Source organism: Bombina bombina, chromosome 7 (genome assembly GCF_027579735.1).
Source record: "Bombina bombina isolate aBomBom1 chromosome 7, aBomBom1.pri, whole genome shotgun sequence".
Lineage (NCBI taxonomy): Eukaryota > Metazoa > Chordata > Amphibia > Anura > Bombinatoridae > Bombina > Bombina bombina.
The window spans coordinates 628564341-628577970 of record NC_069505.1 but is presented as its reverse complement, the minus strand read 5'-3'; the positions used below and the strand labels follow the sequence as shown (position 1 = coordinate 628577970).

The 13630-nt window shown below is 45.7% G+C and overlaps 1 protein-coding gene across 1 annotated transcript in view; it reads left to right on the top strand.

Moving 5' to 3' along the window:
* The window catches only part of LOC128636763 (indolethylamine N-methyltransferase-like), a 73250-nt gene extending 60692 nt beyond the window's left edge, over window positions 1-12558 (top strand). The window contains exon 3 of the mRNA XM_053689744.1: window positions 12138-12558. Within this exon, the coding sequence (XP_053545719.1) occupies window positions 12138-12558 (421 nt within the window). The remainder of the gene's footprint in view (window positions 1-12137) is intronic.
* The last annotated feature ends 1072 nt before the right edge of the window (window positions 12559-13630 follow it).

The following is a 13630-nucleotide window of genomic DNA, read 5'->3' as shown; positions in this document are numbered from 1 at the left end:
AATGCCGAGCGTGAGTGGAAGTGTTGGACCGGAGTGTGGCCCTGTGGTGGGCAGTAACCAGGTGGTTGGTGGGTTGCAAGTTGGGCATGAGCCTCTGGGGAGAGGACGACAGGATGTGATGGGGGAAATTTTCAGGCTGGCCTCAATATTGGCCCAAGGGGCGCACGCTGGTCCTTCTGGGATGGGAGGGCAGCAACATACAATTCAGGTCAGCGCTGGGGGGGTGGATCCCGGTCATGTGGGAGTTGTGGGCAGAGGGAGGGCGGGTGGACACGGGCCTGCGGTCGCAAGCGCAGGGGCTGGTGGAACAGGGCAGTTGGGGGCCGGGGTCCAGGTGGGTGGCCTGCAAAGTAGTCCTGTAGTGGGTGGGGGTGGTGCCCGTTCCTTGATCCCTGGTGCTCCCGATTCTGTTTTGTTTCCGCAGGTTAGCGGGGATGCTGTGGTGGCAGTTTGCCAGGATGCTAGGCGAGAAGTGTCTCAGAGGACCGGTCCAGGCCAGGAGGCTCTTCCCTCGGCGGCGACAGGAGCAGGTGAGATTGCATTGTGTGGGGTGCTGGGGGAGGGTGCGGGTGGGTCATCTAGTGACACTGGCTCTGAGAGTGACGACTCCTTAGGGCCAGTGTCTAAACCTCAAAAACGGGTATTGAAATATCTTCGCAGGTTGGTGGCTGGGCAACAGAGACAGGAGTCGAGGCTAGCTCCGGGTGGGCCAGGGGCTGTGAGCTTGGCGGTGGCAGACAGGAAAGTGGCGCTGCAGGGAGATGCCTACCCCTGCAGCGTGCACTCATTGCATTCTCACCTTAAAGCTAAGACGATCAAAAAAATTAGAGATGGCAAATATGTGCACATTTTCGATTTGTCGCTGGAGGCCCATAAGGCCAAGGAGAGGAGCGAGGACGGCTCAGGTCCAAAAAAGGTCAAGAGACCGGAGACAATGGACGAGTGGCGCACGTGTTTTAGAGTTTTGGCTTCTTGCCTAGTGGAGGCGAAGCCTGAGCTGCGGGTTGACGTGTTAAAATACATGGAAACTATCGAGTTCATACATAAGACGTATAAGGACGGGGTGTGGCGGTCTTATGACGCGGATTATAGGCGTAAGATGGTAGGGAACCCTTTGCTGACCTTTGGCACCACGGATGTGCACTTATGGCAGCGTCTGGGTGCGGAGCGCTCTCCCTCCCCCCCTTCAGGCGCAAGGGCCGGGGGGAGCAGGCAGATGGGGGGAGTCAAAAGGAAAGGGCGGGAGTGTTGGAGGTTTAACGACGGGAAGTGTGACCGGGGAGCGAACTGCTTCTTTCGGCACTCCTGCATATACTGCGGAGCTGGTCATTCAGGGACCGAATGCGCTAGACGGAAAGAAACGGGGGGCCACGGAGCCGGCAGAGGGGCTGCTGGGGCAAAGGGCACCAACGCCGTTGAGGGTGGCCGCCCTTGAGCCATGGCTCAGGGTGTACCCGGACAGGAGGGCAGGGGATCTCCTCCTGGCCGGATTGCGGGAGGGTTTCCTCATTCCAGTGGTAGGTCCGGTAGTTGGGGCGCGTTAGAAGCGGAACCTCAAGTCAGCGTATGACTACCCTGACGTAGTGAGGGATAAACTGGGCAAAGAACTGAGTTTAGGTCGCATGGTGGGCCCCTTTCGGGAGCCACCCATGGAGGGTTTGGTGGTTTCCCCACTGGGGGTTGTGCCGAAGAAGGAATCGGGGAAATTCCGGTTGATTCAGCATTTGTCATACCCGAAAGGTAATTCGGTCAATGACGCAATCAACCCAGAGGTGAGCTCAGTTTTTTATCAGTCGTTTGACCAAGCAATGGTTTTGGTGCAGCAGGCTGGTGTTGGAGCACTCCTGGCAAAGCTTGACATTGAGTCGGCCTTCCGCTTGTTGCCTATTCATCCGGCATCCTTTCGGTTGATGGGGTGCTGGTTCGAGGGTGCTTACTATGTGGACCGGTGTCTCCCAATGGGTTGCTCGGTCTCATGCGCCTTTTTCGAGATGTTCAGCACATTCTTGCACTGGGCGGTGTTTTCAGAAGCGCGGGGTGGGCGGATAGCCCATTACTTGGACGATTTTCTGCTGATAGGCAGAGCTGGGTCGCCCGAGTGCGAGCGGCTCATGTCGGTGATGAGAACCCTATTTGCGCATTTTGGGGTCCCATTGGCAGAGGACAAGACCCAGGGGCCCTGCACTTGCCTGACGTTTCTGGGTATCGAGATCGATACTTTAGAAAGGCAGTGCAGGTTGCCAAACGATAAGGTGGTGCGAATGCTGGCCGCGGTTTCTTCGGCCGCGGCGGCAGACCGGCTAGCGATAAAGGAGTTGCAGTCTTTACTGGGTTTGCTCAATTTCGCATGCAAAGTTATCCCGATGGGCAGAGTATTCAACAGGAGGTTGGAGGGCCCTCTAAAGGGAGATAGCGGGAGCCGCAAGTCATGTGCGGTGTCTCCGGATATGAAGGAGGACTTGAGAATCTGGGAATTGTTCCTGAAAGATTTCAATGGGGTCCTGTTGTGGAGGCAGGTGAGGACATCTAGCCAAGCTTTGCATCTGTTCACGGATGCGGCGGGGGCAAAGGGTTATGGGGCTTACTTCAACGGCGCCTGGAGTGCCGGTGAGTGGCCTGTGGCCTGGACGGAGAGGGGTTGGACTAGGAACCTTACTCTCCTGGAATTGTTCCCTATTGTCGTAGCCATTGAGTTATGGGGGCGACAGTTAGCAAACCAGAATGTAATATTCTGGTGCGATAATTTGAGCGTCGTGTTTGCTATCAACAATCTTTCAGCCTCTTCCCCTATTGTGGTGCGTTACCTTCGTTGGGTGGTGCTGCGGTGCTTGCAGCACAACATTGACTTTACGGCGCGGCATGTGCCTGGGGTCGATAATGTATTGGCGGATGCGTTGTCGCGAGGCCAATGGGAGGCATTCAGAAAGCTGGCACCAAGGGCAGCAGAGGTTGGTACTCCTTGTCCTTCCTTTCTTTGGCAGGTGGCGGAAGGGGGGACGTGTTGACTTCAATGGTTCAGGCGTCGCTGGCACCTGCTACCTGGAAGGCCTACGGCAAGTACTGGGCCGAATGGGAAGTTTTCCTCAAGGGTAAGGGCGTTCCGGTGGAATCCGGATCGCCAGCTTTGTTGCTTGAGTGGATGGTGTGTTTGAAGGAAAGTGGCTGTAGAAAAGGATCCATGCAAGGAAGGCTAGCCGCCTTATCCTTTTTCGCTAAATGGAAGGGTATCCAGGATGGGACGAATGCGTTTCTAGTTAGGCAGGTAATGAAAGGCTGGGGCAGGATAGAGGCTAAGTCGGCAGATTGGCGAGAGCCCATTACAATTCAGCGGCTGGGGGCCTTATTGGCAGCGCTGCCGGAAGTGTGCGCGGATGAGTATGAGGTTGCTTTGTTTAGGGCGGCGTTTGCGGTTGCTTTCTTTGGGGCCCTGAGAGTAGGCGAGATAGTTAGTCCAACCAGGTCGGCGGTAGGTTGTGGTATCCAAGCGCAGCATGTCAGGTTTGACTTGAAAGCGCTATTGTTATTTATCCCTAGATCAAAGACGGATCAAGACAGGAAAGGTGTATGGTTGTCCATACAGCAGCAGGACTTTGTGGGGTGTTGCCCCGTCCGGCTTGCTTCTGATTTTTCGGCGAACAGGCCAGGGAGTTCAAGGCAGTTTTTTATTCACGCGGATGGGTCTAACCTGTCCAGATTCCAGTTTCGGAGGGTGTTGGAGGAAGCTGCTAAGAGGGTCGGCTTGGACCCTGGGCTCATCGCTCCCCACTCCTTTCGCATTGGAGCAGCCACCAGTGCGGCTGCGGCTGGGGCGTCAGAGCGGGAAATTAAGAAACTGGGAAGGTGGAGTTCCAAACGGTATAGGACATACATTAGACCCCTTCAGAATAAAGTGTAGATAGTGGAAAAGGGGGAGGGGTGGTTATTAAAAATGGACGGGGACTTAGTAATGAAAATTTTTGTTGATTTTAGGTTTAAGAGCCCCTCCGTGTAGGGCGTGGATAGTCGGCCACTCGTATGTTCACTGGGCGGCCATTCACGCTTTGAGGCGCCCGGGCGGCCAGCAGCTGGGATTTCGTCCAGATGCGGTTTCCATTAGATGGCTGGGGAAAAGGGGAATGTTGTGGAGTGATTTGCCAGGTCGTCTGGAGGAGGCCTTCCTTCGTTGGGGACGGCCTTCGTTGATTGTGTTGCATCTGGGTGGAAATGATGTGGGGAGTTTGCCTGTGCTGGAGTTGGTGAACATCATTCAATCAGATGTACGTTGGTTGAAAGTGCGTTTCCCGGGGGTACGAGTGGCTTGGTCAAATGTGATAGCGCGCTTGCAGTGGCGGCATGTGAGAGTGCACCGTTCAGCCTACCGTATTCGGAAGAAGTTGAACAGAGACGTGGGGAGGTTGATCGTGGAGGAAGGTGGCTTTGTGATCAGGCATGATAACATCTTGGGGGACTGCAAGCGGCTGTACAGGCCGGACGGGGTTCATTTAACTGACGAAGGGTTAGAGCTATTTTTGGCTAATCTAGCTGGCGCGTTGAGGCGGCATGTCAGTTAGCTATCCCTAGGTGTGGCGGCAAGAGCTCCATTATGGGAGGCAGGTGTGGTATCTCTTGTGGCGGGGTCCCGGCCAAATAATTTTTATGGTTTCCGCGAGGGTGTGGTCGAGCTAATGGGAGGGGCATGATGTTGCAAGTCGCAGCTTGTAACGCCTCTCCCCGCGGGCCTGCTGACCTAGAAACCCCTTGTGGATGATGCCAGCCTCTGAAGGGCAATGCTCGGCAGGAGCATTGCAACAACCAATCCGGGCCGGTGACCTCACTACGCTGGTTGTATATATATATATACTAAATTATGGATAGGCTTAGAATATAGTTTAGCCTCAGATGCCGCCACCCATAGATAAGCCTTAAGCTTCCCAAGTTAATAAGTTTAGAGTTTGCCTGGTTAGGTTTTAATAAACGCGACCTTGCTTCACGGTCTTATACCTCCAAATATGTGTCTGTGTCTTTATTGGGTAAGGTGGGAATGAAGTCATGGCGATTTGACCCTTATGGTAGTGAAAGGCATATTTGTGCATGTAACGTCTTAAGGGTTATGCTGCCTGACTGAAATGTAAAACTGTGCAGTGTGTGAGTTTGCAACAATTGTTGCAATATGTGGGGTGAGGACTCTTACCTGTTATAAAAGTGCATGGATGCTGGAACACTTCCTCTTTCTTGTCTGCAACTGCTGGAGAAAGGTTTTTTCCCCGCCCATCCCTCCCTTGTTGTTAACGTGTTTGATATTTTTTGCAGGAAAGGGGGGCGGCACTGAGTGAACAGCTGCCATTAGGGTGGTTTTTGTTAGGACTTTGGCAGGGGCATGCCTACTCAGGCTAGCTGATCTTAAGTCCAAAGTGGTAATTTTTGGCTTCACATCATGGGTGTTTGTTGTGCGTCTTACGCCTAAATGATGACCATAAAGGGTATGGAGCTATTTGCTAGCATAAGAGTAGAAATTATCAGCTGGCGTGGCGGGGTCCCGGCCAAATAATTTTTATGGTTTCCGTGAGGGTGTGGTCGAGCTAATGGGAGGGGCATGATGTTGCAAGTCGCAGCTTGTAACGCCTCTCCCCGCGGGCCTGCTGACCTAGAAACCCCTTGTGGATGATGCCAGCCTCTGAAGGGCAATGCTCGGCAGGAGCATTGCAACAACCAATCCGGGCCGGTGACCTCACTACGCTGGTTGTATATATATATATACTAAATTATGGATAGGCTTAGAATATAGTTTAGCCTCAGATGCCGCCACCCATAGATAAGCCTTAAGCTTCCCAAGTTAATAAGTTTAGAGTTTGCCTGGTTAGGTTTTAATAAACGCGACCTTGCTTCACGGTCTTATACCTCCAAATATGTGTCTGTGTCTTTATTGGGTAAGGTGGGAATGAAGTCATGGCGATTTGACCCTTATGTCCGCCACAGCCTTTGTCTGTGCCTATCCCTGTGTATGTATGTATGGCTGTGTTTTCTGTCAATGTCTCTGTGAGGGTGTGTGTTTTCTGTGGGTGTCTCTGTGAGGGTGTGTGTATGTCTTTGTGTGTTTTCTGTAGATGTCTCAGTGAGGGTGTGTGTATGTATGTCTTTCTGTGTTTTATGTGGTTGTCTCTGTGTGTGTGTGTATATCTTTGTGTGTTTTCTGTGTATGTATTTGTGTGTTTTCTGTGGATGTCTCAGTGAGGGTGTGTGTATGTATGTCTTTCTGTGTTTTATGTGGTTGTCTCTGTGTGTGTGTGTATATCTTTGTGTGTTTTCTGTGTATGTATTTGTGTGTTTTCTGTGGATGTCTCAGTGAGGGTGTGTGTATGTATGTCTTTCTGTGTTTTATGTGGTTGTCTCTGTGTGTGTGTATATCTTTGTGTGTTTTCTGCGGGTGTCTCTGTTTGTGTGTGTGTATATCTTTGTGTGTTTCCTGAGGCTGTCTCTGTCGGAGTTTCCTTGGGTGTATGTGCAACTTTGAGTTTTTGTGTGTGTGTGTCCATTGTCTGTTCCTTTTTAGGACATTTTGACCTTACTACTGATTATTCCCATCTTTCTACAGGCTTTGAGAATAATGAGACCTTTCTGGAAGTCATCAATCTACCATGTAACCTTTACATTATTGTTTAGGCAGTTCATCAAGACCCTTCCTGTCAGTCACTGCATGCTGTTGTCGTCATTTAGTTGGCATCTTTATTTACAAAAAGATCATTAGAACTCCATATTTTGTTTTATCTCCTTTTTTACAAAACTGTAGTTTACCTCATTACTTGTCAGGTCAATGTAAACAAGTGCTGAGTGTCTGTTTGGGTGTCTGTGTCTGAGTGTGTTTCTTTGCGTGTCTGCTAGAGTGTCTATGGGCTCCATGTATTAAATGGCGGGCGGACAGCTTCTTAACTTGCGAAGCTGTCCGCCCGCCTTCGCTACACACGGGCAGCGGATCTGTTGATCCGCTTGCCCGTATGTATCATTACACACTCATCGGAGTGTGTAATGCCCGCCCCTTCAATCGCGCGACCAATCACGCGACTGAAGGGGCTGTCAATCACCGAGAGCGAGCGTGCTCTCGGTGATTTTGCCTCGACACCTAAGAGGTGGCGTAGGTTGTAGGAAGCAGCGGTCTAATGACCGCTGCTTCTTACATTGCGGGAAGCAGGCTCGCATATGCGAACCTGCCCTGCAAAGGCTCCGGAGCAGCTTTTGCTGCTTCGTACATGGAGCCTTATATATATATATATATATATATATATATATATATATATGTGTGTGAATCCTTATGTGTGAGTGTGTGTGTGTGTGTGTTTCAGTGTATGAGTGTGTCTGTGTGTTTGTATGTTACTACCTTTATAACATTTCCAAGTTTAAATAAACACTTAAGAATAAAGTTTATATACGTTTTAGTCACTTGGTCAAAAATTGCACATGTCAAAGGAGGGGGGGGGGGCTGATCAATGGTTAAGTCAGGGTCCCCGAAATTTCTAGTGGCAGCCCTGGCTCTGTGTTCCTGGCATGGCACAAACCTAGCCATTAGGGGACATTTTTGCACTCCAGAGCTAAGATTGCATTACTTTTTCAAAGCAGTCTCTAACTGGCTGAAGGCAGAGAAGGAAACGTAGGTTTAAATATGGCCGCTCCTACTGTATCATGAACACTAAACCTTACCTTTTTTTTTATTTTTTTTATTTATTTCATTATAAATACATACTTCTGAATATTATTCCCAGGCTAAATCATTGGAATGAGTACATCATCATTTTCTTAGTGTTAAGTGTCACTTTAAAGTAATTTCAATATTAGTCAGATTATCACAGGGCAAAACTGCTGAAAACCTGATTGGTTAATTACAGTGGGTTTTGGGTACTTATCTGATTATTCAATCTGAGCTTTTATGACTAACAGATGGCTAGATTACGAGTTTTGTCGGTAAAGCTGTGCGTTGCTAACGCTCAGTTCTAGCTCACCGCACACCTACAAACAACGCTGGTATTACGAGTTTTTTTCAACCCGGTGTAATCCTCTAAAAAGTGAGCATTGAGCAAAATTTAGCTCCAAATCTCACTGTAATACCAGCGCTGCTTACGGTAGTGGTAAACTGGCTGAACGTGCTTTTGCACGATTTCCCCATAGGAAACAATGGGGCAGAATCGGCTTGAAAAAATCCTAATACCTGCAAAAAAGCAGCGTTCAGCTCCCAACGCAGCCCCATTGTTTACTATGGGAAAATAAATTTATGTCTACACCTAACACCCTAACATGAACCCCGAGTCTAAACACCCCTAATCTTACACTTATTAACCCCTAATCTGCTGCCCCCGACATCGTCGCCACCTGCTTTATATTATTAACCCCTAATCTTCCACTCCGGAACACCGCCGCCACCTACATTATACCTATGAACCCCTAATCTGTTGCCCCTAACATTGCCGACAAATGCATTATAGTTATTAACCCCTAATCTGTCGCCCCCAATGTCCCCGCAACTATGTTAAATTTATTAACCCCTAATCTGCCGCCGCCAACGTCGCCGCCACTATAATAAAGTTATTAACCCCTAAACCTAAGTCTAACCCTAACCCTAACACCCCCCTAACTTAAATATAATTTAAATACATCTAAATAAATTTACTAGTATTAAATACATTATTCCTATTTAAAACTAAATACTTACCTATAAAATAAACCCTAAAATAGCTACAATATAACTAATAATTACATTGTAGCCATTGTAGCCATCTTAGGGTTTATTTTTATTTTACAGGCAACTTTGTATTTATTTTAACTAGGTACAATAGTTATTAAATAGTCATTAACTATTTAATAGCTACCTAGTTAAAATAAAGACAAATTTACCTGTAAAATAAACCCTAACCTAAGTTACAATTACACCTAACACTACTCTATAAATAAATTAATTACCTAAACTAACTACAATTAATTACAATTAAATTAAATAAACTAAATTACGAAAAAAATAAATAATTAAATTACAGAAAATAAAAAAGAAATTAAACATTTTTATACTAATTACACCTAATTTAAACCCCCTAATAAAATAAAAAAGCCCCACAAAATAATAAAATTCCCTACCCTATACTAAATTACAAATAGCCCTAAAAAGGGCCTTTTGCAGGGCATTGCCACAAAGTAATCAGCTCTTTCACCTGTAAAAAAAAATACAATACCCCCCAAAATTACAACCCACCACCTACACACCCAACCCTACTCTAAAACCCACCCAATCCCCCCTTAAAAAAACCTAACACTAACCCCCTGAAGATCACCCTACCTTGAGCCGTCTTCACAAGTGATCCTCCAGAGGGGCAGAAGTCTTCATCCGATCAGGGTAGAAGAGGTCCTCCAGACGGCAGAAGTCTTTATCCAGGTGGTATCTTCTATCTTCATCCTTCCGGAGCGGAGCGGGTCCATCTTCAAGACATCCGACGCGGAGCATCCTCTTCAAACGACAGCCGACGACTGAATGAAGTTTCCCTTAAGTGACGTCATCCAAGATGGCGTCCCTTGAATTCCGATTGGCTGATAGAATCCTATCAGCCAATCAGAATTAAGGTAGGAAAATCTGATTTGGCTGATGCAATCAGCCAATCGGATTAAAGTTCAATCCGATTGGCTGATCCAATCAGCCAATACGATTGACCTTGCATTCTATTGGCTGATTGGAACAGCCAATAGAATGTGAGGTCACTCCATTGGCAGATTGGATCAGCCAATCGGATTGAACTTCAATCCGATTGGCTGATTGCATCAGCCAATCGTATTTTTCCTACCTTTTTCCTACCTTAATTCTGATTGGCTGATAGGATTCTATCAGCCAATCGGAATTCAAGGGACGCCATCTTGAATGACATCACTTAAAGGAACCTTCATTCAGTCGTCGGCCGTCATTTGAAGAGTATACTCCGAGTTGGATGTCTTGAAGATGGACCCGCTCCGCTCCAGAAGGATGAAGATAGAAGATGCCGCCTGGATAAAGACTTCTGCCGTCTGGAGGACCTCTTCTGCCTTGATCGGATGAAGACTTCTGCCCCTCTGGAGGACTACTTGTGCCCGGCTGGGTGAAGACGGCTCAAGGTAGGGTGATCTTCAGGGGGTTAGTGTTTTATTTTTTTTTAAGGGGGATTGGGTGGGTTTTAGAGTAGGGTTGGGTGTGTGGGTGATGGGTTGTAATGTTGGGGGGGTATTGTATTTTTTTTTTACAGGTGAAAGAGCTGATTACTTTGGGGCAATGCCCCACAAAAGGCCCTTTTAAGGGCTATTTGTAATTTAGTATAGGGTAGGGCATTTATTATTTTGGGGGGCTTTTTTATTTTATTAGGGGGCTTAGATTGGGTGTAATTAGTATAAAAATTTGTAATTTCTTTTTTATTTTCTGTAATTTAGTGTTTTTTTTCTCTCCGTAATTTAGTTTATTTAATTTAATTGTACTTAATTGTATTTAGTTTAGGTAATTAATTTAATTATAGAGTAGTGTTAGGTGTAATTGTAACTTAGGTTAGGGTTTATTTTACAGGTAAATTTGTCTTTATTTTAACTAGGTAGCTATTAAATAGTTAATAACTATTTAATAACTATTGTACCTAGTTAAAATAAATACAAAGTTGCCTGCAATATAAAAATAAACCCTAAGATGGCTACAATGTAATTATTAGTTATATTGCAGCTATTTTATGGTTTATTTTGTAGGTAAGTATTTTGTTTTAAATAGTAATAATGTATTTAATTTTAGTAATTTTATTTCGTTTTATTTAAATTATATTTAAGTTAGGGGGGGTTAGGGATAGGATTAGACTTAGGTTTAGGGTGTTAATAAATTTAGTATAGTGTCGGCGACGTTGGGGGCGGCAGATTAGGGGTTAATAAATGTAGGTAGGTGTCGGCGATGTTAGGGACGACAGATTAGGGGTTAATAAAATTTAACTAGTGTTTGCAAGGCAGGAGTGTGGCGGTTTAGGGGTTAATATATTTATTAAAGTGGCGGCGATGTCCGGTCCGCAGATTAGGGGGTACATTTTTTTATTATAGTGTTTGCGATGTGGGGGGGCCTCGGTTTAGGGGTTAATAGGTAGTTTATGGGTGTTAGTGTACATTTTAGCACTTTAGTTAAGAGCTTTATGTTCTGGCGTTAGCCCATGAAATTCTTAACTACTGACTTTTAAATGCGGTAGGAGTCTTGGAGGTAGAGGCTGTAACGCTCACTTTTTCAAGCGATCGTAATACCGGCGTTAGGCAAATCCCATTAAAAAGATAGGATACGCAATTGACGTAAGGGGATTTGCGGTATGGTAAAATTGCGGAAAAAAAGTGAGTGATACACCTGTACCTGCCTGACTCGTAATACCAGCGGGCGTTAAAAACCAGCATTGGGACCCCTTAACGCGGCTTTTTAAGGCTAATGCCAAACTCGTAATCTAGCCGATAGACTATTCGGGCTGTGCCCATGTTGAATGTATACAAACTTGCATTATATTCGTGCACCATATTCAGGGCAGCAGCTACAGGCTCTGTGTAGCTTTTGGGTCTAGCAGGATGGTAGCTGATTGGCTTAAGAATACGATTGGGTTGATTGACACCTGCCTGACTCGTAATACCAGCGGGCGTTAAAAACCAGCATTGGGACCCCTTAACGCGGCTTTTTAAGGCTAATGCCAAACTCGTAATCTAGCCGATAGACTATTCGGGCTGTGCCCATGTTGAATGTATACAAACTTGCATTATATTTGTGCACCATATTCAGGGCAGCAGCTACAGGCTCTGTGTAGCTTTTGGGTCTAGCAGGATGGTAGCTGATTGGCTTAAGAATACGATTGGGTTGATTGACACCCCCTGCTAGCGGCCGATTGGCTGCCAATTTGCAGGGGGCGGTATTGCACCAGCAGTTCACAAGAACTGCTGGTGCAATGATAAATGCTGAGAGCGTATGCTGTCAGTATTTATCGATGTGCAGCGTACATGATCAGCAATATCAGATCATGTACACTCACACAATGATAATTCGGCCCCATAGTCTGTATGTGTATTAAGTGCAGAGGGAGAATAAGTACCATTGTCAGTTAATAGATTTCATATCTGATTTAATCTGATTGGCTGTAAATATTTATATTTTTTTTTAGTGAGGAGTGGAATAAAAGGGAAGAAAAAGTAAAAACAATAATTAAACGAATTCTAAAATATGATCTGACCAAAGAAAATCCAACAGATCCGGTTGTGCTTCCAAAAGTTGACTGTGTATATCTTGGTTGTTGCCTGGAAATTATCAGCAAGACCCATGATGACGTCTTGACAATGCTGAAGAAGATCTCAGGGTGGTTAAAACCAGGCGGTCATCTTATAATGTATGTTACATTTAATGCTACATATTTCACAGTTGGGGAACATCATTTTCACGTTCTAAAACTGGATGAAGCGTTTGTAATTAAAGCACTCAGGGACATAGGCTACAAAATTGAAACCATAGATTTGGAAGAAAGGAAATCAAACCATGAGGCTGCATCTTATGATCACTTTGCTTTAATAATTGCCGTCATGCAATGAGATGTTAAATGGAATAACACTGCACCCTATCAGTACTGGGTGTAATGGGCACATATGTGCAACTTTCCTTACATTCTGCTAATCTTGTGTAACTATGATGTTTGGTGAGCAAAATAAATTGTTATGTGGTATTTTTCAGTGTTTGCCTTCACAGAAGTTCCCTAGAAGGGATAGATCTAATGAATAGGGTTAAAATGAAAACTAAAGGATCTAAAATTTGACACCACAATAATTATACAATCAAATGTACTCTCCTGAGAGAAAGGGGTCTTAGGAATTATTATTTCATATAGCATGAAGGTTGGTAAACAATGCAGCAACACAGCAGGTAAAGCTAGTATAATGCAGAATGTATTAGCAGCAAAAAAGTGAGATTCTGATGTCACTAGTTAGGTTTCATCTTAAAGGTACTGTAAACACCAATTTTCATATAACTTCATGTAATAAACACTACTATAAATAAGAATATGCATGGATACTGATCTAAAAATCCAGTATAAAACCTTTTAAAAACTTACTTAGAAGCTCCCAGTTTAACACTGTTGATGAGTTTAGGCTGGGACAACCAGTGAAAGGGGCTTGGAAAACATGAAGATCAGACACTCCCCCCTTCCCTACATATGAAAAGACTGATTATACAAACAGGAGCTACAGGAATTTAAAGACATGAGTATATGTTGGGGCTTGGTTAGGAGTCTTAAAATCAACACAATCGGCTAGATTTAGAGTTTTTTCAGTAAAAAGCTGCGTAGCTAACGCTGCTTTTTTTCCCAACCCACCCTTCCAACAATGCTGGTATTTAGAATTGTCTGAGGGGCTGCGTTAGGCTCAAAAAAGGGTGCGTTGAGCCTAACTTAGCTCCACTTCAACCCTCAATACCAGCGTTGCTTACGGTAGCGGTAAGATGGAAAAACGTGCTTATGCACGATATCCCCATAGGAAACAATGGGGCACTTTTGGCTGAAAAAAACCTAAGACCTGCAAAAAAGCAGCGTTCAGCTCCAGTCCTAACGCAGCCCCATTGTTTCCTATGGGGAAACACTTTCTAAGTCTACACCTAACACCCTAACAT